This window comes from Littorina saxatilis, linkage group LG4, assembly GCF_037325665.1.
Source record: "Littorina saxatilis isolate snail1 linkage group LG4, US_GU_Lsax_2.0, whole genome shotgun sequence".
Taxonomy (NCBI): Eukaryota; Metazoa; Mollusca; class Gastropoda; order Littorinimorpha; family Littorinidae; genus Littorina; species Littorina saxatilis.
Window position 1 is genome coordinate 18,512,855 of NC_090248.1, and position 20,831 is coordinate 18,533,685.

Below are 20,831 nucleotides of genomic sequence, written 5' to 3' on the forward strand. Positions count from 1 at the left end.
TCATCATTTTGGTAGTGAGAAAATAAGTGCACAATCAACACAGGGAGCCATGCTTTGAAACACGAGTTCCGTTTTGATAACCTCACGAGTTCCGTTTTCATAACCACTGGCAATCAAAGCTGGCGTGTGAAAGCAACTTTCTGTGTTTTTGAGTTCATAAAATGTTGGGATGAATATGTCAGGTTTGAGGATGCACAGTTCTGTAGGTTTATCTCGGTATTCCACCCCCTCGGCTTTCAGTTGTAAACATTAAGCTTAGTGATCGAATGTGGAAGCTACGTACGTTGGGTCACAGAAGATTTGCGTCGTGCAGCGAAGGAAAGAATCGCGATCTTGTTTCCGACTCAGTGCCTCTTTGTTTTTCATTAGACCTGTCATTCTGCTTGCTCGGCTTTGTTAGATGTTTGCATATCTTGTTGCTATTTTCTTTGCTTTTATCATTATTTCTTATTTGCGCTTCGTTTATCGATACAGCGTCTTGTGCACGGGTCAAAATGTGTGTGTCAGGGGTCAATTGGTTTGACTTGAACTTGACGTTCGTGTTTCTCCGAACGTCTGTGTATCGAAACACAGATACACGCACTCCATGACTTTGTAAGAAGACAAAACATATCGGTAGGTTTCATTTGTTTGTGATGAATTTATGACCTTTCATGAAGTAGTTTTGTTTTTTGTTTACGTTTGCCAGTTTGCCAGTTCGTTTTTGGAACTTTGCAAAGCAGTGTCGTGTCGTCTGTTTAGGTCTGGGGAAACGCCAATGAAAAGAGCCGAAGAATCCCCGAGCGTTTCTATTGGGTTTGCTTTTGATTATTCATGTATAACCTGCTTCCTGCAACTATGGTAACCAGGGATTTATTGCATGTGGAACATGAGATTTATTTCCCAGGTGCTTGTGAATGAAAACTCGTGAAAATGATGACAACATGTATTGTTTGCGTCATCAAATCAAAGAAATTCACGACAACCCCTGCTTCTTCGTCGGGAATTAAGTTGTACGACATGACGGCGAAACAGATTAATACTAGGTTATTTGATGATTGAGAGGTTATTTATTACAGACAGCTTTTTACTTACTTGTTGGATAGATTTCGGCTTCCACGGACTTTTCATCATGTTTATCCTTCAACTTTGGGTAACTGAATATCTTCACATGAGCTTTCCTATACCACGCGGTCAGAACACGCCAACAGTCCATGAAGAAGACCACATCCTGTTGTGGAAAAAAATGAATGGGTTGGATATGACAATTAGCTTATGCAAACACAAAAAACAAACAAGCAAACCAACCCACCCTCTCTCTCTCTCTCTCTCTCTCTCTCTCTCTCTCTCTCTCTCTCTCTCTCTCTCTCTCTCTCTCTCTCTCTCTCTCTCTCTCTCTCTCTCTCTCTCTCTCTCTCTCTCTCTCTCTCTCTCTCTCTCTCTCTCTCTCTCTCTCTCTCTCTCTCTCTCTCTCTCTCTCTCTCTCTCTCTCTCTCTCTCTCTCTCTCTCTCTCTCTCTCTCTCTCTCTCTCTCTCTCTCTCTCTCTCTCTCTCTCTCTCTCTCTCTCTCTCTCTCTCTCTCTCTCTCTCTCTCTCTCTCTCTCTCTCTCTCTCTCTCTCTCTCTCTCTCTCTCTCTCTCTCTCTCTCTCTCTCTCTCTCTCTCTCTCTCTCTCTCTCTCTCTCTCTCTCTCTCTCTCTCTCTCTCTCTCTCTCTCTCTCTCTCTCTCTCTCTCTTCCCTCAAGACACAGCACGTATACTAACGTGAATGTTCTTAACCACTGTCCAGTTCGTGGAAGAGAGATTGACGAAAAAACAATTCGTTTCGCGCATGGCGCCAAAAGTCGTGACCATCAATTCGTAGCCCTTCACTGCCCTGTAGGAATCTGCACACAGACATTTAGTCCGTTAGACTGACGGACAGACAGACTGACAGACTTGCGGGCACGAATTTACAAACATAAGTACGCGCACAAGCAAACACACAAACGGTCACGGCGCACACACACACACACACACACACACACACACACACACACACACACACACACACACACACACACACACACACACACACACACACACACACAGTTTGACGCGCGATAATGGCGTCAGGGACAAAAAAGTGTTGTCTTCCCCCGCATATCTCCCGAGGAACTAAAAAATATCGAAAACGGAGTGTGTCTCACGAAGTGTGTCTCTGTATCTTGGTGATATCACCAGTAGGAAATTAAACGTGAAGTCACCTCGAGGCTGTGCATGCATCGGTATCGTACATCATTAACCTACAACCCAAACTCAGAGTCATAGGGTGCCTGCCAGGTGACGTTGAAGTAAGTGTAGTTTCCCACTTGTTTCTGCATGATCTTCAAGTCACGGGGGCTGTGCATGCATCGGTATCGTATATTATTAACATACAAGAAAAACTCACAGTCATAGGGCGCCTGCCAGGTGACGTTGAAGTAAGTGTAGTTCCCCACTTGTTTCTGCTGGATCTTTAGGTCACGGGGGCTGTTGGGATGATCCAGTGCCGATTCATCTGCAATGATGATAATAATCACTGAATTCACCATCCCGGTTAATAAGGGAATTGTGCACATGTGCCAACTAAGCAGCGTTCCTTTTTTGTGCTGATGGTCCCTTGTTCAAACAATGAGCAGCTACTTTAATGTACGGCGGTCCTTGGGCTCTGACTTTAGAAGTTCCTAGGACCAGGAGGTTGATGTTCTTTGTTTTGGATGGCACATTCCTCGCCGTCATAACATCTTCTGAGCCCTCACGACAACGCAATGCCCACTTTTGGAAGGACGTTTGTTTTTTAACAACAAAATCGAATTCTCCTTCGAGCTTCGTGTCATGTGAAATATCGTATAAATTCCTGCTTATTGACCTGAACTTGAACCCATTGAGACCTTGAGAATTAAAAAAATCAACCGAACTTCGGTCATGTCTATGGATCATCAAATCCTTGAAGTATGCCAATTTTCAAAGAAACAGCTTAAAGAATGTCAAGATCATTCTTCTTTTCTTTTTTCGACCATGACTTGACCCCACAGTGACCTTGACATTTGATGATGGCCCACCAGACTTTGGTGAAGTTTGACAGCCCTAGCTTAAAAATCAACAATGAAAATGACAATTTCCTATTTCCTCTCGAACATTACCCCCACTGCGACCTTCACATTTGACAAGGGTCTACCTAGCTAGCGTAATGCCTTGAAGTAGTCAACCTCTAAAAGCATAGTAAGTTTCAAAGCTTCATAGCTTCATAAATCTTTTAGCCATTGATTATTTTCCTTCTTTTACTCGAATTTTTATTTTTATCTGTTGTCTTATTATTTGTTTTGTCTTTTAATGTGCACCACACTGAAATTTCTCTGTATGAGATAATAAAGTATTCGTATTCGTATTCGTATTCGTAATTCGACCCCGATGTGACCTTCAAATTTGGCGATGGTCAAGCAAACTTGCGTTATGTCTGGAGGTCATCCGAACCGAGCAGTGTGTAAAATATCCGAAGAAAGTTCAACGTGAAGTTCGTCAATTTCGTCCAAGGACGGCCTTCCCGACAGACGGCCAAACAATGAGTCAACAATGATACAAATCAGAAAACCATGACAACATGCCGGACAAGACAATTTCTGGACATTTCATATGACATGAAACAACGAGGGAAATGACGGTTGCAAGAGGCAAGACATGGATTGTACTTACCTCTATGCATACAGTATTGACTGCGTTTCGTGACCTGACAGTTGATGTTCTCCTGCAAAGAAGAAAAGAGAAACAAGGTCAGTGTACCTTGAGTACAGTACGATAACCATCGCATCAATATACAGTGTGTGTACGTGTGTGTGTGTGTGTGTGTGTGTGTGTGTGTGTGTGTGTGTGTGTGTGTGTGTGTGTGTGTGTGTGTGTGTGTGTGTGTGTGTGTGTGTGTGTGTGTGTGTGTGTGTGTGTGTGTGTGTGTGTGTGTGTGTGTGTGTGTGTGTGTGTGTGTGTGTGTGTGTGTGTGTGTGTGTGTGTGTGTGTGTGTGTGTGTGTGTGTGTGTGTGTGTGTGTGTGTGTGTGTGTGTGTGTGTGTGTGTGTGTGTGTGTGTGTGTGTGTGTGTGTGTGTGTGTGTGTGTGTGTGTGTGTGTGTGTGTGTGTGTGTGTGTGTGTGTGTGTGTGTGTGTGTGTGTGTGTGTGTGTGTGTGTGTGTGTGTGTGTGTGTGTGTGTGTGTGTGTGTGTGTGTGTGTGTGTGTGTGTGTGTGTGTGTGTGTGTGTGTGTGTGTGTGTGTGTGTGTGTGTGTGTGTGTGTGTGTGTGTGTGTGTGTGTGTGTGTGTGTGTGTGTGTGTGTGTGTGTGTGTGTGTGTGTGTGTGTGTGTGTGTGTGTGTGTGTGTGTGTGTGTGTGTGTGTGTGTGTGTGTGTGTGTGTGTGTGTGTGTGTGTGTGTGTGTGTGTGTGTGTGTGTGTGTGTGTGTGTGTGTGTGTGTGTGTGTGTGTGTGTGTGTGTGTGTGTGTGTGTGTGTGTGTGTGTGTGTGTGTGTGTGTGTGTGTGTGTGTGTGTGTGTGTGTGTGTGTGTGTGTGTGTGTGTGTGTGTGTGTGTGTGTGTGTGTGTGTGTGTGTGTGTGTGTGTGTGTGTGTGTGTGTGTGTGTGTGTGTGTGTGTGTGTGTGTGTGTGTGTGTGTGTGTGTGTGTGTGTGTGTGTGTGTGTGTGTGTGTGTGTGTGTGTGTGTGTGTGTGTGTGTGTGTGTGTGTGTGTGTGTGTGTGTGTGTGTGTGTGTGTGTGTGTGTGTGAATACTATATACTAAAACTTAACTCCCTGAATGCAGAGTGATATATTTCTGAATTAAATTGTACATAGGTTTGCATAGCTGTCAGTAACCACATTATTTTTAGAATGAAACATTCTAACTTTTACAGAACGCAGTCAGGCTGTAGAGGCATGGTCAGTTTCAGTGTGGAAGGACGCATTTGAAATCGAGAACAGATTCGTTGGTGTCGGTTGATACGATCGCTAAAACAGGAACGAGTGTTTACCTCTTGACGCCAGATCAAAAAACCATCAACCACAATAATAACTAAGCGCTGACAGAGGCGAATAAATAACACTGAATAAACAAAATGTTGAAATCAGGTCAGTGACATTCGACAAGGTGTAATGCATTTCCAAAGCGACGAATACCGTCGCGATTAGACCTATTATGAATACACACAAGAAACTAGGTCAGCCAATTGTATCCTACCAAAAACGACTTTCATAGACTTGTTATCCTTCTTAGTTCAACGTTCGGCGTCGGTTGAACCCTGAGAGTGCATTTAGTACAGTGGAACCCCCCTTTTAAGACCTCCAAAAACAGGGAAAATCAGGTCTGAAAAAGGAGGGAGTCAAAAAGTGGCGGTACATTTACAGAGGTTATGAACTGAAATTTCTGAGAACAAAACAAGGTCTTAAAAAGGAGGCAGTCTGAAATTGGGGGATCTTAAAAGGGGGGTTCCATTGTACTGGTATAGAAGCTGTTGGTGTTGATGTTGGAACTGTTGTTGAATTCGCAAAAAAATATTTCCAAAACTGCGTCTAACAAAGTGTCTGTTTGATTGATTATAATAACACACATTTTTAACACTTTCCTTTCCTTCCTTTGTTTCGTTTATTTATTCCTTTTTATCCTCTTCTGTGAAAAATTCTTCGCGTCACTTTGCACGCCTCTTAAAGGAATAGTTTTCAACATTGCACACTTGCAGCGCTTATGTATAGATGTACATATTATCATATTCAAACCTCTGTAATATTACATACACCGAATGTTCAACTTAGTCGTCTCTAAGTGTACAAAGGTGTACAACCAGCATTATAAGGTACATCTATATTATCGGGCACAGGAGCCTTAGAATTAGTTATATATGAGAGTAAAGATTAAAATAAAACCAGTTAAATTAAAAGTTAGTTCTTTAAACCCTCATATGACACAATGTTTACACATAATTTAAAAAAAAACTAAAATCATCCTTCCCCACATTAAATGAGTAAGCTGCAGGTATTGGGCGTGTTCAGATCTTGGGAAGGGTTGAATAAATTAACACATAAAACCGCTATTGATGATGTAAGTGTAAATGTAGAAAAGACACACGCTCATAGACATAAATCTTTTCAATTAACAGATAGGTCAAGGACTTCTCTCTCTCTATCTCTCTATCTCTCTCTCTCTCTCTCTCTCTCTCTCTCTCTCTCTCTCTCTCTCTCTCTCTCTCTCTCTCTCTCTCTCTCTCTCAAAATTATCTATTGCAATTCCTGTACTAAATAAAGTCAAACGTATGAGAACACCGTCTGCAGTTTAATTCTAAACCTTGATGTCACAATTTGCCAATTGCAAATTGTCAACAATTACACCTTATAATTATCAGAAAAACAGATCTGCACCCAAGGGCGATAACTGCTGGCTGATCCAGTAACGGTGAGATCTTTCCAGTGACAAATATGTATTTCTCTCAGAACACAGTCATTATGACCTTCACTCAGATATTAAATGTATAACTTGCTATGTCTTTACCTTCCAGTATTTAGCAAAACCTTGTTTAAAATTAAAAACAAAATTCTCAATAATTATCGGACAAATTGTATCCTGTAAGGCATTTTGTTTTTGTGTCAACTATCTTGTAAATCCCCATGAAACCCTCCAGGGTTTTATTTGCGACAACGGCATTCTTTCGCTTGGACAAAGAACCTGCTGCACAGCCTGGCTCCTGTTTGTGCACAGTGGACATAACGCGGAATACATGTGAACAAAATGTGCGAGTTAATTCGACAAAAGAATCCTTCTCTGCACTAAAAGCAGTGCAAGGCTGTAGCTTTTTGGAAAGTATTTGATCTCTTGGAAGGATGCTTGCACAATCGAACCTGCCTTCGAGAGCATCTCTCCAAAGCGACCACCTGTTCACAAAGACCTCTCAAAAGAATCCCAGACGAGTTTTTCTTCAACATATACTTCACCTGTCCAGAACGATGGACCGCTTTTGGTCGGTCCCTTTGGTGGTCGTTATAGACAGGTTCGACTCTAGTACCCCAACTAAAAGACTGGACAGATCTGCGGCGCCTTATCTTCACACGGGAAGTATGGTATTTCTTCACGATACAGAAAGGCAAAATTCAACAATATTTATTTATGTATGCAGGAATAGTCACACAGCAAAACAAACGTATTATCACAGGGACACACACCTGATTATGCGACGAAACTGGTTATATGGCCAAGTGTAATCTGCAGCTCACAAAATATTTTAACGCGACGTGTCTGCATGCGTCAGCACCTATCGATTGAAACCCGTACAAAGACTGGAGACGCATGAGAGACATAAAAATAAAATGGACACGACGTCAGAAGAAGAAGAAAAAAAAGCCACTGAAAGTTCAGAGGCAATTTTCTGCCAAGTTTCTCGTGTCCATGGCAACCGGTGTAGAATGTCTCTTTGCCGGCAAACACTATAGTCTTTGAAATGGAAGGACAGTCAAGTCAATGGAGTGTCTCTAGCTAGCTAGGTTTTGCAAGCTTTAACCAAGGATAACTTACCTATGCCAGGGATCACACTAGGTGTTTTTATGCATATGTATTACCTCAAGGGCAAGATCCAGGTATACCCCCTAAACAAACTGGTCATTAATATACGTTATCCCCCCCCCCCCCCCCTCTGCTTCTTTCAATCTGTAAACTGGAAGGGGTGTTTATTTTCAATAATCACCCATCAACCAAAACAAAAACTACCCAGCAACCAGCCAAAATCTTCAATAGCTCATGGGTTGAGAAGATACACTTTGTGGGCACAATTTTTGAAAGGTTCCGAAATTGTACAAAATATACATAACATATCCGGATCTGACAACACAAACATACCGCATTCAAAATAACAACTATAGGCTTAATTGAACACACGAAATTCAAAATAAAATCCATGAGTTGGGTTGTTTTTTGAGAGACTAGGAGTTGTTCCCCTTTCGGATTTCTACACACTCGGCCACTTAGACAATAAGACTGCAATCCGTCGGTCAATCATCAACAATATCTCAGCAAAAGTTCGACTGCTACTCAATAAGAGAGAGAGAGAGAGAGAGAGAGAGAGAGAGAGAGAGAGAGAGAGAGAGAGAGAGAGAGAGAGAGAGAGAGATGACACGGGGGAGAGAGAGAGAGAGAGAGAGAGAGAGAGATGACACGGAGGAGAGAGAGAGAGAGATGACACGGAGGAGAGAGAGAGAAAGAGAGAGAGAGATATGACACGGAGAGAGAGAGAGAGAGAGAGAGAGAGAGAGAGAGAGAGAGAGAGAGAGAGAGAGAGAGAGAGAGAGAGAGAGAGATTAAATACTGTATGAAGTTCGGTTGTCTGAGGCAAAACGGTGTATCAAACCAGTTCGTCTTGAAATTGAAGGGCTGTGCGCATTTGCTTTTTTTCGCCGTTTTGCCCCACACAACCGAACTTCATACAATATTTAATGTTGGAACACGGGGGCAAAAGTTCGTCTGCTACTGATCAATACGACGGAAGAATATTGAGAGAGAGAGAGAGAGAGAGAGAGAGAGAGAGAGAGAGAGAGAGAGAGAGAGAGAGAGAGAGAGAGAGAGAGAGAGAGAGAGAGAGAGAGAAGCAATATTTGTGACAAAAAATGACCTATGTAAAGGAAGAAATGTTCAATCAATAAATGTGTCTATGTTATCAGGGCAACCAGTCAAAATACGATGTAATACGTCCATATTAACAGCTTTGAGACGACACGAACAACGGTAGGACTGACCACTTGACGGTTTCTTTCAATTCGGACAAATCATCAATCTCTGAGATCGAAGGTACCTTTCACAGTGGCGTCGTGACAGTCTCTCGAATGAGGATACCAACAGTTTTAAAGATACTAGCAGTCAGGGCCCGGCTTCGCCCGGGGAAATAGCAGAGCCCTTTGTAATTTATTCCAAGAACCATCATACAGGAGGTGGTTTTTTTTAATTCAATATCAAAGAACCACGAAAGAGAGAAAAATATGTAACAAAATCTTCATATCAAACATTTTGCGGAAAGGAGTTACCTCCCTTGCTAATTTGAGAATTGAAAACGTTAGGACATTTTAAATATATTTGACCTGAAGAGCAATTGAAGACATACATGTATGTGCTAAACATTAAGAGTGTCACCAGAAATCCAATTCCTGCTAACATTTCTTTTATGCTATGAGTTACCTCCCTTTTTTCAGAAAGTTCGAGGTGATTAAGCAAAAGGTTAAACTTTATTAATTTACACACTTTGAGAATGATAAGGTATATTCTTGCATGGCAAGAGTTACCTCCCTTCAAGGGATAACAAAGCAAGAGTTACTTCCCTTTAATTCTAGAACCTTCCTGATTGGTTTCATTGTCTTCATGTATTCTTCTAATAAGAGCAATAGAGAGTCTCTAATTACACCGGCATTATGTGCTTGCCACAGATGAACAGTAGGCGATGCGCTGGTCTTGCAATATATATAGGCTGTTTTCAATAATGGGGAGGTTCATTATCCGAGGAAGGAAACAATGAATCAAGAAACCAAAACCCAGGTGCACATCTGCGGGTCCTAGGCAGTGTGCATGCACACTATCCTGCTCCTGCCTCTTGTCATCTCTGAGGTATGGCGACGACACACACACACACACACACACACACACACACACACACACACACACACACACACACACACACACACACACACATTCAGTTTTATATATACTAGCATTCAGGGCCCGGCTTCGCCCGGGGTGACCTCAAAAGCATTTGAAGGCATGTGCTGCACCCACTGAGAGTGTCAACATATAATCAATTCCTACTTACATGTTTTTTTATGGAATGAGTTACCTCCCTTTCTTGAGAAATTTCCAGATAATTGACCAGCACGTTCAATTAATCAAGCCACACCCTTAGATGCGCTATTATGGTATAAGAGTTACCTCCTGTCCATGGCCAGTGCTGCCTGGAAGGGTTTGAATACGATGATGGGGAGGGACCAACGTCAGAACAGACCTGTGATTGATGACCCTCTTGTTTTTGCTAACGATTTGAACAGCTTTTATTCCCGATTCGATGTCAACAGTTATAAGGAAGAATCTGATAAGTTATGTGATTCTCTAGCACCATGTCCAGTTCAGTTTGAGGAAAAGGATGTCATAAAATGTTTTTCACGTATTAATGCAAGTAAGGCACCAGGCCCAGATGGTTTAGGCGGACGTGTTTTGAAAGTGTGTGCTGATCAGCTTGGTTCAGTTTTTACTCAGCTGTTTCAGCTCTTTCTCGATGTACATTTTATGCCTCGTTCCTGGAAAACTTCCACTATAACACCTGTACCCAAGAAACCAAACGCAAAAGAACTAAATGATTTTCGCCCTGTGGCACTGACTTCTGTTGTAGCAAAATGTATGGAGAGGCTTGTTTGTAACAAGCTCACTGAGTCTGTGGCAGATCGCATGGACCCCCTTCAGTTCGCATATAGGGCAAAGAGAGGCGTCGAAGATGCTACACTCACGCTTATCAACATGATTGTCAGCCATTTAGATACAGCAGGGAACACGGTTAGAGTTCTTTTTATGGATTTTTCATCAGCCTTTAATACGATTCAGCCCCATATACTTATCCAGAGGTTAGTCCAGTTAGATGTGAACAATAATTTGATTTTCTGGATCAGGGAGTTCCTATGCGATCGGCCACAACGTGTCAGCCTCAGCAACCGTTTGTTTGGTCATTCTGTGCTTTCAGACGAAGTTGTTTTAAACACCGGGGCCCCACAAGGTTGTGTTCTCTCTCCTGTCCTTTTTTCCATTTACACAAACAACATGCTTTTAAATGATCCAGTTCTAGCCCTCATTAAATATGCAGACGACATGGCCCTCGTTGGGCGTCTGAAGGACGACGAAACTTTGTCAAAGTATTTTATCCAAGTTGATCTTCTGAATGAATGGTTCAAGTCCAGTTTCTTGCAGTTGAATGTAGGCAAAACAAAAGAAATGATTTTTGGAGGAAAGAGTGATAATTGTGGTCCCCAAAAAGTGAGAATAAGCGACAAGGAGGTTGAACTTGTGGAAACCTTCAAATATCTTGGGGTTTCAATTGACAATAAGCTGACTTTTAGTGATCATGTTCATGCTGTTTATAAGAAAGCTCAGCAGCGACTTTTTCTTCTCAGGAAGCTTAAATATTTTAATGTCAATCAAAGTGTTATGGAACTTGTGTATCGCAGTTTGATTGAAAGCATACTGACTTTTAACATTGTGACATGGTATGGTACCACAAATGTTAAAAACAAAGCTAAACTCCACCGCATTGTTGCGACGGCTAGCAAGCTTGTTGGGCAACCCCAACGACAGCTGACCAGTCTCTACGAAGCTGCCATTAAGCGGAAAGCTCTCAAAATTGTCCGTGATCCGATCCATCCTCTCAACCCCTGTTTCGAAATTCTCCCTTCAGGTAAACGTTATAAGGTCCCTTTGGCACGCAAAAACCAGTTTAAAAAGTCATTCCTGCCTTCTGCAGTCACCATTTTAAATTCTTCTCGCATCACGTAGAGGCTGGTCGGCTGGGGAAAAAACAAAAAACAAACAAACAATGTGTACATGTGAAGGTATGTGGGAAATATTTGTAATGTGATTATTCGGCTGTGAAACCCAACTCCTGTGATATGAGAAGGTAAATTTACATAGTGCAATATCATATTTGATTGTATCCCTTTTATGTTTTATGTTTTATGTGTGTCGTCCTATACAATTGTTGTTATAATCGTTTACAGGCAGACAGGGTGTGCCGAAGAAAAATTTCCATTTTTATGCAATATTTTAATGGACAATAAAGTGCTGTTATTGTTATTGTTATTGTTATAACAATGCTAGAGTTACCTCCCTTAGCTTCTAGAAATTTCTGGAACTGTCCAGTTAATTTGTCTTTCTTTATTTCTTCCCCTTATAGGAGCAATAGAGAGTCTCTATTATCACTGGCATTATGTGCTTGCTACAGGTTAACAGTAGGCACTGAACTGGCCTTGCACTATATAGGCTGTATTCAATAAAGGGGAGGTCCATAATCTGAGGAAGGAAACAATGAATCGAGAAACCAAAACCCAGGTGCACATCTGCGGCTCCTGGGCAGTGTGCAACTGTGCATGCATGCTATCTTGTTCCTGCCTCTTGCCATCTCTGAGGTATGGCGACCATACACACACACACACACACACACACACACACACACACACACACACTTACATCCATTCTTATAAATATTAAATATATATATATATATATCCCATGACCTCCCTTCTTTGTCTCTGTTACTTCAGTATGGGTATATATGTTGTATTTTTATAGCTCAATAAATATATCATGGACTCCAAAAAATATATGATAGTGCAGATTCCGATTTGGGCAAAGGACTACTTTCCTCCCGACCTTTGACCTCGCGCCGAACAATGTGACACATTTGTATGAAGTTCTAAAATCGTATTGCACGGCTCAGAAAACCATATCAGTTGCACGCAAAAATGAATCTCAGAACTGATCTGATGTATGAGATGCAATAAGCAAAAGTTTCTTTCATTATGAAAGCAATGCAGGTCGAAAAAAACGAACATTCAACTTACAAGATAACCAGATGCTAGCGAACCAAAACAAAAACACGAGTACCCTCCCCTTGCATCGTTAGCAGACGACTTTTGAGAATCTGTCGGTAGTGTGTTTTGGTGTGCGCCTTCAGCTATCAAACATCGGCTGTTTCACGTGTTTTGCGAGCAAGTCTACTCTTTTGCCTGGCTCTGCAGTAAGTCCACATATTTTTCCGTAATCCAGTCATATTCCTTCAAAATGCAATCAATCGGCGGTGACAGACGTGTCGGTCGCGTTTTCCTCACACCATACCAGTTTAAGTTCATCCATGCAAACACACTCGCAAAACAGTTTATCACGTAGATACATTTCAAATAGGGAGCAAATGGTTAAATCTAAACCTACATATTTGTTCCCTAAAATTTGCTTCTCTGTCAATAAGCCTAATTACACACGTTCGAGAAAAACAACGTGGAATCGATTCTGAATCGAGTAAGCCAAATGGGTCCCAAACCCGTTTCGCCCGTTCTGCCGACCTGAAACGCAAAACAAAAGAATTGTGCGCTTCAACTAAATTAATTTCTATTCGACTTCATTACTTTCTTGCAACTTATGAACCTTTACTTAAAGCTTTTAAATGGTCTGAAAGTAGTGTTACCGCGTACTTATCGATGCACTCATTCGTTTTATTTTTTCAGCGACGGTCACTTAGTTTAAGGTTGCAAAAGGGCTAAGTCTCGCTGGCAACAGTTTTACCCTGCACAGATCGCAACAGTGCCGCTAGTAGTCTACACTTTGTGTTTGATGGTAGAATGGGATATACAGATTACAACACTCGTGGTTTTTTATATGGCTTGTATTTCAGTCAAGACCCAGCGGGAATATCAATCGAGAGCCACTCGCCAGAGGCTCGTGTCTCCCGATGATATTCATCCGCTGGGTCTTGACTGAAATACAAGCCATATAAAAAACCACTCGTGTTGTAACCTATACATATATATATATAGTAGATAGTAGATAACACCTAAGGAGCCACCGCCCTGATATGGCCCTTCGTGGTCGGCTGGGCGTTAAGCAAACAAACAAACAAACAAGAAAAAAGGGTTGATCAGAGATCAACAGGGCCAAAACATGTTGTAGAACATGGGGGGGAGGGGGAGGGGGGATTAGTTGTGTGTGCGACTTTGAAAACGTAGAATGGAACTCCGCATAAAAGAACGTTCCAACGTAAAATCAAACTAACTCCTTTATACCGTATTTTGCCATGTTTAGGCACGGTCATGAAAGGGGTTCCAATGGTGCAGCCATAGTCGTATTTTTAGAGTATGCACAAACACACGCCTCATCCCCTAGATCATTGGTGACCTGAAGAAAGCAGTTAGAGCTGGGTTCAAGGCCATGCCTATTCAGGAAAGCTTCCGCGCCATTGACAATTTCGGAGGTGTAATTTGATAACACCTCAGTTTTGGAGAAAAGGTAAATGTCCGACCATTTTACCTATAGACTCGAAACTTTGTAGAATGGTCGTGGACGAACTAAAGTTCATGCACAACAGCTATCAAAATATTTGTTAAATTCAAATGACTGAAAAAATAACCCCTTCGTTGTAAAGTTTCACTTGCGCAATATGCGCAAATTTAATCAATGATATGAACGCATTCATCCATGGGAAATGTCCTGATCCTGCCTGCAATTGCTGTATTGAAGGCATTGATTGTCTAATGTTGATTAATGTATACTATGTCATTTGAATTACCCCAATCCACTCATATACAGAAAAATGAACGACTGAAACGGGAATCAAAGGTGGGAGCAGCAATGCAACTTCAATCACGGTATCATCAGTGGAAGAAAAATGACTAAAAAGGAGGAAGCACCAATCCACACATAATCACAGTAACATGTAACACAAGGTGACTCGGATGAAGCAGCCACCCAACTAATGTATTATGACAATGAGCAATCTGCACATAACATAAAACCATCAAAGCGATGAATTGTTCTGAGCCTTGCAATGATAAGTAAAGCAATGAGAGCAGATCTGATGCAGTGCACTGTCAATCATTGGCCGGCTGAAATATACTGCAATCTTGATGCAAATTACCATGTAATTTTCTTGGTGATATGGTCATCACTGCAGGCAGTAAAAGATCACCCAACGTTTTGCAATGAAGAACAATGAAGTTATTAGTCGAACAAAAATAAACAGACGAATAAAGATTGAAAATTGTCAAATGCAATGGGGCTGGATCTCCCTGTTGAAGAACTTTGAGCAAAAGACCACAAATGAGCTAACAAAGAATACTGTACGAAAGTACGAAATGTTACATGCACTGCAAGATCTCCCTGTTGAGAAACTTTGAGTAAAAGATACCCATTTTATTGCAAAGAAGACATACAGAGTAACATGTATATGAACAGAGTGCGAAGAATTCAAACAAAGAAGACCCGACATTTTTAAAATTATGTCAAATGCAGAGTGGCGGAAAATGTGTTTCGTGAGGAACTTACAGCACACACAAACACAACTATTTGCAAAGTGTAAAAACAACACGAAGAGAGTGAGAAGAACGAGTAACAATTAAAAACATTGCAAGAAATAACAAAATGTCATATGCAGTGACGATTCTGCTGCGGAACTTTTAGTTTTAGTAACAAGTTACGAAGTTCCTGTAAATAGTTAACACGGTGTTCAAACAACATGAACAAAATGAGAAAAAGAGCAAAATAAATGCAATGGTGACAGTTCTTCGCGTACAGAAATGTTCAGTGTGTCGGTGACCAAAACAAGGAATTCTTGTGAAACCTAGACATATTGCATAACACCAGCGGCGGAGCACGCAAGAATAATGGTTCGATATGAAGACTCGACAGAGTAAACCCTATCATTATCTCCAGAGCGCTTCCAGTAGAGGCTGCCCGCGCTCGTTCACTGATACAAAAAGGTACCAAGTGTCGGTGTCTAACTGTCCCTCTCAGCGGGAGAGTTGCTTTGTCATAACCCCCTCCACTTCTGTTGTTTCAATGCCGGGGTGAGGTCAACGGTCAATCACAGCCCACCCCAGTCGCGAGACACTCAGCTGGTCGTGGGCTTTGCTTTGCTTAATCCGAATGTTGTACTCCGATGTAAGTAGACATAATAATAACAAGAAAATTTGCTGATTCAAATCAGCAGGTTCCCAGACGTTCCTTCATGTAATTTTTAGGTGAATGGTCAAAGTGTTTTCTTGCACACACTCAGTCATCTTGCACAACAATGCAACACAAAGGAACTTAGTCGATAAATTAATATCGACAGGGGGCCGACAAAATTAATGGTTTAAATGTGAAATGTGTGTATATGGGTGTGGGTCTGAAACAAACAAACAAACAAACCATGTGAACCCCAAAGTCATGCGCCCACACGAACACACACACACACACACCCACGCGCGGGCGCTGTAGAACACACACATAATATAGTAAATACTTCAACACAGTGTGCGTATAATGTTGTATTTGTTTAGTTTCACTTTCAAAGAAACCACAAAAAAGAAATCAACATGAACAACTTCAGAGCTCTTACTTTGATTACAAACTGCATGATTTGGATAAAAGTTGATCGGTTTGATCTAATGCTGATTTCAGTTTTTTTCAGCGGCATAAGTCAGTGCTTCGTCTCGTATCGAAAACAAAAGCAGACGACAAATTTAGTCAGTTGGAGTTGTCTCCCGTACTCCTGTAGCATGCATTGATCTAAAAATAATCCACTATTCAGTTCCCACTGATCTAAAATAAAACCAGTGCAATTTCCTCGGTCGGGCTTTGCCACAGAAACTCACGGTTTAGTAAAATGTACAATGTATTTTCTGATTTGTGCGCAAAAGGTTTTTTTTCTTCTTTTTTTTAACATAACAATGTTTAATGTCACTGTTTGTTTAAAAGAACATGGTCCCATTTGTAAAAAAAATGTTAAATTAGAAAATAAATAACATTTTGGTTCATGATTTTTCCTACACCTGTGCTGAAAATAAGAAATAAAAATGCTGGTATATAAGTCACTCAAATACAGGTAAGTATGCATGGCTCGGTTTGAGTTTGTTGCGGTTGACCCTGCACAATTCGATCTCTGATGTTTTTGAACAATTTTGTAATTCACAACTTCCCGTGTGACACAAACTCAGTGACGACCAATTTTGCCTTCACACCTCCCATAGGGTGACGGATTTCACAACTTTCTACAGATGAACAACATCATTGCCTTCACCCTTCCCATAGGGTGACGGATGTCACAACTTTCTGTGTACACAAACTGATGACGACATAAGCGCATGCGCAAACGCCTGCCGACACCCATAAGCTTTCAGCTATACATACATGTGAGCCAACGCCAGCGTAATACTAGGGCTCATGGCCCTAGAACAAACCTAAGAAGCCTTTTGGGAATGTCATCTGGCGAATTGGACCGTAAAATGTTCAAGGGATATTCGCTGTGCTCTAATTTAGATACCTCTATAATTATTTGCTCTAAAATGCTTCGTAACTATGGTACTTAATTAAATGAATTTAAATCGGCGAATGCTTTTCAATGTCAGCTCTCCTTGTATCAGAAGTCCCAATTTCGTTCGTCATCATATTTTACTTAGTTCTTATGGGTACACATTCGTCGATGCAGCTAAAAACAGTTGGATTCAGGAAGTCAATCCTGTAATCTAGCAAACGTATGCACATTCCGTGCTTTAAAGCCATATGTACTCGATGACTATACACGCTAATTGCTTTACCAACAGCTGGAGACATGCTAAATTAAGTTCCCTGCAAAATATTGTGGTCTAGGACCCCTTCAATGTTGAGATATGTTAATTTTCATTTTGATCTGGATCGTCCTATTTATAGATTTGCCAACAGAGGTAGCGTTGACGCAAGGGAAATAACTCCGCGTCTTTGTTTACATCCAAAGTTTTTGAGACTCTAAAACAAGCTGTAATGCATGTATATGGTCCGCGCATGGCGACATATCGTCATTACATGGTCTTATGGTGCGTTTGACATCGATTATGGGCAAACTACACTTTGTAAACACGGGAGCGCGTACATATGCCTTTAAGGGCTAAAGCTCATTACACAGCGTATACAAACACACTACCCATTGGAGAATATTCACGGTCTCAAAACACCATCCAACACATTTAGATTTGAAAAATAGAACATTAAACACTAATACTAAGGTGTTCTGCGTGCAAAGGTGGGACGGCGAAAATCAGATGTAGCGGAAGAAGGTTTCGCGTGGGGAATTACAGTCTCGAAACCGCCACCCCAAAACAGCCATTTCTAACTGGAATAACTGAGAGCTTATACACTTATGTTAAGGTGTTCCTGGTGTGTGGTGAAATGATAACAACCCCAAATCCGAACTGTATAGCTCTTAGGCTTAAAGGGTGATTAGAGGTAGTTTTTACGACAGTTAAATCCCTTTAAAATCTGCTGAATAAATCTTAAAAAGAAAATAAACCAATCCACAAAATACGTGACGTTGCATCTATTGAGAAAAACGATTTAGCCGTGCATATCCTTCCCCGGGGCCTATTTACGCCTATCTGAAACTTTTCATTGACGCACTAATTCTACTGATTGTGCTCAAAATCTTTCTTATTAGAGGTATCTTTATCCCAGACATGCGGCCTGTCAACGTGTTGTTTTGTTCACTTGCGTCACTCCTGTCATCACATTGTGTGCTGCCTCTAAACAGAAACCATGCACTAGCATTCTTTATCCCTTGTTCAGACTGTCACTCATCGCCGGTGATTTGGAAGGGATGCAGAACGATGTTGCAAGCTTTGCAATTTTTTTATTCGTCAAGTATCTTTTCAAGCAGAGTATACGAAGTGCTCTATCTCTCTCGATCTCTCTCTCTCTCTTGTTCTTGGTTGATCCGGAAAGGTCGAGAGCGTGTCCCTTTTTAACTAACAGTGCTATTCAATTCAGCCCCACCCCCCCCCCCCCCCCCCCCACCTCCACGCCTTACCATCCCACCCTGCCCCCAGGCTATCTCCCCAGCCTCCTCGCCCCATTGACTGAATTCTCAGACTGTCCACATTGACTGAAATCTCATAAAAGGGCACCATTTAACGACAGAACCCACTGTATATTTACCAATGGGTTACTTTTTCATTCCTATTTGCTGATGTGTAACACCATGATCCACAACCCACACCCAATTTAGCTGCTACAGTGTGTGAACAAACTATTGATGTACTTTTTACAATGAGCGGTTTTGCTGCTAGCATTGGTCACCTCCCTGGGCCCAAGAGAGAGAAGCGTCTTACCTACCTGGCGCGAGCGCTAGAGGACACGGGTTAAAAATTGCTTCTTTGCGATGTGTAAATCGGTACTTTTCTAATTAATTTCTGCAGCTTAGGTAACAGCGCCATGTGTAAAAGATGGGTAGCATATGATTCGGACATACCTCGACACCACACATTAAAAAAAACAATGAAGACTATGCGCAGTTTCCTAAGCTGCAGAATAAAATAGAAAAGTACCGATTTACACATCGCAAAGAAGCGATTTTTTCCCCGTGTCCTCTAGCCCTCGCGCCAGGGGAGGTAAGCAGGGCTAGCAGCAAAAGCGCTCATTACATGTGTTCTGCATCTGAAAATTGGTTGATGATGGTCTGGAAAGATAGCTTTTGTTGTCAAAGTCAGGGTACTTGCCTCACAGAGTGACTGGATGTGCAACTATGTTTGCATTCAGATCATTTCAAACCTAAGTTGGTGATGTGTAAATATTTGTTTTTATTCTCTTTGTACACACCTTTGCAACTTTAGTTCAGTGTGTTGTGTGTGGTTTTAGTTGTTACATATATACATTGATATTTTGTTCATTTTGCACATGATTGCATTTTCTCAATCCCTTTGAGTTTGCTACTGTGTGTGTGTGTGTGTGTGTGTGTGTGTGTGTGTGTGTGTGTGTGTGTGTGTGTGTGTGTGAGTGTGTGTGTGAACAAACTGTACTTTTGCTGTACTTTTTGCAAGTACGGGTGTACTGATGTGCAACTATGATAGTGTTCTTTATTGCGATCATTAGTGCTGTCTTTTTCTCCAGCTCTCAATTGTAAGCATGACGATGTGCACACAGTTCATTTGCACATTTAGCGTTGTGTGAGAGTGTTTTTCTCTATACATATGCATGGTGATCTGTAAACATTTTGCTTCTCTGTGCACAATGCATATGTAAACTTTTGTTGTTCGCAGAACCAACTTCACATTTTAACTACTTTTTATTCACATGTTTGCCAAAGTGTAAGCATGTTGTTCCATTTAACGCTGGTTGTTTTTTTCCTGTCTTAAGACAGCTCAAGACATGTATGGTGATGTGTAAAAATATTGTTCTATGGGCACATTTTTTTGCACATTTATGTACTTCACTTATGTCAATGTAGCCGCTAATTTAAGTGCAGTCGATCGTACAAACATTTCATTGTGGGTGACTCGAGCTGTCGGCGAACTGCAACAAGATTTCTTTCCCAATTATATAATTGGTGTTACATATTGTTTTTGTAAATTTTTAACTAACATGCATCTTAATTGAAGCGTGACAAAATCATTTTGTCAGATTGACTGAATTCTCAGACTGTCCACAATGACTGAAATCTCATAAAAGGGCACACATTAACGCTGTTTTATCCTTTCCCAATTATATGAAAATTTGATAGGCGTTTTGGGGCCCAAGGACTGTTATGCCGGGGTGGAAGTAGAGATAAGCGCCTACTTCCCAAGAAATGCTCCAAATGGCTTCGTGTCTCCAAACACCTCTGACAGTCAAATCCAGCTCCTGGCCTTCACGTGGCGGGCCCTGTCTTCGACTAACAGGAGAAGGGATGCAGGCGGGTCACTGGCGCCTTAAAACCAGCTGCTTCGGGCAGATGGGGCTCGTTAACCTTGGATGGTCGCTCATCTAGGAGAAGGACAACTCCGATTTCAAAACCCGCACTGCCTTGTGTGCGCCTTGGGAAAGGCAAAGGCTACAAGAAGGAAAACTTCGACGTCAAACCCGGGTAGAGTGGACTCGACAGCCCAGCAAGGCAGCTACTCTTGGGGAGGAGGCAACCCTGAGTAAGAACCTCAACCACCGAAGACGGAAGACAGCAGCCAACTTGGCGTGGGGAGAAAATCGGCTGTCTACGCTCCCACGATAATATGGCCGTACAATTATCCTATCCGATAGGCGTTTTATTGTTCACAGTACCAACTGTTACTTTTTCCTATTTGCTGATGTGTAAAACTGTTATTGTA

At 41.6% G+C, this 20,831-nt stretch overlaps 2 protein-coding genes across 2 annotated transcripts in view; both read right to left on the minus strand.

Annotated features, from left to right (window-relative positions):
* The window catches only part of LOC138964153 (uncharacterized), a 77,098-nt gene that overhangs the window by 41,539 nt on the left and 14,728 nt on the right, over window positions 1-20,831 (minus strand). The window contains exons 2-5 of the mRNA XM_070336040.1: window positions 3,693-3,744; window positions 2,410-2,517; window positions 1,743-1,864; window positions 1,075-1,210 (exon numbers count right to left, since the gene is read on the minus strand). Of these exons, the coding sequence (XP_070192141.1) occupies window positions 1,075-1,210; window positions 1,743-1,864; window positions 2,410-2,517; window positions 3,693-3,744 (418 nt within the window). The remainder of the gene's footprint in view (window positions 1-1,074; window positions 1,211-1,742; window positions 1,865-2,409; window positions 2,518-3,692; window positions 3,745-20,831) is intronic.
* The window catches only part of LOC138964152 (RNA helicase Mov10l1-like), a 269,101-nt gene continuing 265,397 nt past the window's right edge, over window positions 17,128-20,831 (minus strand). The window contains exon 20 of the transcript XR_011455033.1: window positions 17,128-17,647. The gene's annotated coding sequence lies outside the window, so the exon portion shown is untranslated. The remainder of the gene's footprint in view (window positions 17,648-20,831) is intronic.